Below are 2,750 nucleotides of genomic sequence, written 5' to 3'. Positions count from 1 at the left end.
TCCCTTCCCTTCTTCCTTCCATTTTAAAAAGCACTTGAGTGTAGTGGCTTAATTCAGTGTTTTTTGTTTGTTTGTTTTCAATTGTGGTAAAATATATGTAGCATAAAATTATGAAATCAATTATTTTAAGTGTGTGGTCCAGTGGCTTTAAGTGCATTCCCATTGTTGTGCCATCACCACCATCCACCTCCAGACTTCATCTTCCCAAACTGAAGCTCTGTGCCCATTAAACACGAACCCCCCTTCCCCTCCCCAGCCCCTGACAGCCACCATTCTACCTTCTCTCTGAATTTATCTACTCTCGCGACCTTGTATAAGTGGAATCATACGGTACTTGTCTTTTTTTGTGGTGTAGCCCACAAGTTTTGCAATCACAAACCCTGTGAAACTTAAGCTTCCTGAATCTCCACATCCCCATCTGTAAATGTACTATTATTAAGGTACCTGCCCAATGGGGTTGTTGTGGGGGTTAGATGAGAGAGCACCTGTAGGGTATGTAGCCCAAAGCCTGGCATGTAGAAAGTACTCAATCAATATTGATTACACATCAATACATGTTATAAATGAGTAGGCAGCTCATTGTGCTTATCATGTGACTGGCACTGTCGGAAGCACTTTGCATATATGTGCTAACTCCGTAAGCCTCACAGCGACCTGGTCACCATCATCCGCACATGGTAGGGCGCAAGCTGAAGTGCAGAGACCGTCAGTCAGTGCTCAGAGTTGGGCGGAACCCCGGAGGCCTGTTCCTAAGGCCCACGGCTTCTCCACGGGCCCAACTGCCTGTCAGTGAAGGGTCACCCGTCACAGCTTGGCCTGGGTCAGGCGATGAGGTGCGTGAGCGGAGGTGTTGGGTCTCGAGAACGAGGAGATGTCTGTGGGAACTGGCGGAACACCCTGAGGATGAGTCGGCTGCTACCTCCCGTGTGCGGGCCTAACGAGGGGCAGTCCCCGCGTCCTGTTGCACATGCGGGTCTGCTTTGGACCCTGACGGTGACCGCGGGGCCGGGCCTCCCCTCCAGATGCTGCCGCCAAGCCAGCGCCTTCCCCTGCTGGCAGAAAGCTCAGCAATCCCTAACCAGCTCCTGCCCTGCCCAGCTGAGATTAAAAAGAAAACTGTTTCCTTTTCTGGGCCGCAGGGCCACCTCCCACCTGCTCACTGCTTTCTCGCGCCTGTGAAAGGGCAGAGCCTGCGTTGGGATCGGCAGCTCCAGCCCGAGATACGCGTGTGCCCGAGAGCAGGTGCGGCCGGCCAGCCAGCCCTCATGTCCGCAGAGGTGAGCCCACTGCCCTCGGCTCCCCAGCCTGGCCCTCCAGGGTCACTGAGAGTTAACTCCAGGGGCCGGAGTTGGGGGAGGGTTCCCCTGGCCGCCCTTCCTCCCAGTCCCACTCCCTTCCCTTCTGTAGGCCGCCGTGTCCATGGGGGACCTTGAAATTGGCAGCGGCAAGGGGAAGGAGCCGAGCGTGGAAGGCAGGGGGCACGGGTGGTGGCATGAGCACTTGGTGCGGCCCTGCCTGGTCGAACTGCTGGGCTCTGCCCTCTTCATCTTCATCGGGTGCCTGTCGGTCATCGGGAACGGGCCGGAAGCAGGGCTGCTGCAGCCGGCGCTGGCCCACGGGCTGGCGCTGGGCCTCCTGGTCGCCACGCTGGGCAACATCAGGTGAGGGGGTGCGAGCTGAGCACCAGGGGAGCCCCGGGCACCCACTCAGGCTCCGGGAGCACGTGGACGGCCGTGTGGCTGGGCTCTCATCTAGCCCTGCAGCCCACGAGCTCTGTGCCTCGGGGCAAGTCACGCTTCCAATTCGAACCCCTCCACCCAGAAAACGGGGCCCATAGGGGTGTTTAAAAGCACTTTATCGCCAGCTAACATGCATGCGACAGGGCTAGTGCCAGGTGCTGTCCTAACACTGCAGGCCTGAGCCCCTGGCGTTCCCTCACCCGCCTCCAGCTGAGACAGGACAGCGTGCCTTGCCGGAGGTTACAGGGCTCAGAAGCAGCAGATTTTTGTAGCTTGTTGGGAGTTGGGGAGGGGCACAAGGGAAAGCAGCAATGGGGAGGGCTCAGTGCCCATTGGCTGCTCTGCTGCTGTGAGTGTTAGAAGGGGCGCTCCAGCCTCGAGGTTTCCCTGGGACAGCAGCTGCTAGAGGGGTTTCCCACCCACCTGAGTGGTCCTGGCCCATCAAGTGGTGACCTGAGGGGGTGGGGGCTCTTGCACAGTGTCCATCTGGACGGAGCCCCACCCGGGACCTCCTGGCTTCCAGGAGAGCCAGCCTCAGTGAGGGGCGCTGGGCAGGGCGATACGGGCCAGGCCGCTGGGTTTCATCTCACTCAGGGAACGGAGCGGAATGGAGAGACCCAAATTCTGTTCCCCAGAAGAAGAGGGGGAAGAGAACGCTGACATTTCTTTTAACCGTCCCGGGGCACGAATAGCACACGCTCTTCTGTTCCACGGGGCGGGGTTGGAGGCGAGCGCTGTCACGTCTTGGCTGGGGGCACAGGGTGGGAGTGGGGGTGATAATACCTGTGTTTACCGAGTCCTCCCCATGTATGTAACAGGCCTGTGCACAGGTGCTAATTCATTCTATCTTCGCAACAGCCTCAGGAGGTGGGGGCACGGGGCAGAGAGGTGCGCTGCTGCCCGAGGTTCTTCGGCTGCCCAGGGGCAGACTGGACTGGAACCCAGGCCGCTGGCCGGGAGCCCGTGCTGTCTGCGCCTCAGGGCACTGCCTCCCTCTAATGCCAGCGTTTC

General features: G+C 58.8%; 1 protein-coding gene across 1 annotated transcript in view; it reads left to right on the top strand.

Moving 5' to 3' along the window:
- Positions 1-1,265: 1,265 nt before the first annotated feature.
- The window catches only part of AQP8 (aquaporin 8), a 9,842-nt gene continuing 8,357 nt past the window's right edge, over positions 1,266-2,750 (top strand). Inside the window, exons 1-2 of the mRNA XM_006753627.2 lie at positions 1,266-1,277; positions 1,408-1,661. Coding sequence (XP_006753690.1) covers positions 1,266-1,277; positions 1,408-1,661 — 266 coding nt within the window. The remainder of the gene's footprint in view (positions 1,278-1,407; positions 1,662-2,750) is intronic.

The sequence above is a fragment of the Myotis davidii genome, unplaced genomic scaffold (genome assembly GCF_000327345.1).
Source record: "Myotis davidii unplaced genomic scaffold, ASM32734v1 scaffold150, whole genome shotgun sequence".
Taxonomy (NCBI): domain Eukaryota; kingdom Metazoa; phylum Chordata; class Mammalia; order Chiroptera; family Vespertilionidae; genus Myotis; species Myotis davidii.
This window is presented reverse-complemented; position numbering and strand designations above follow the sequence as displayed.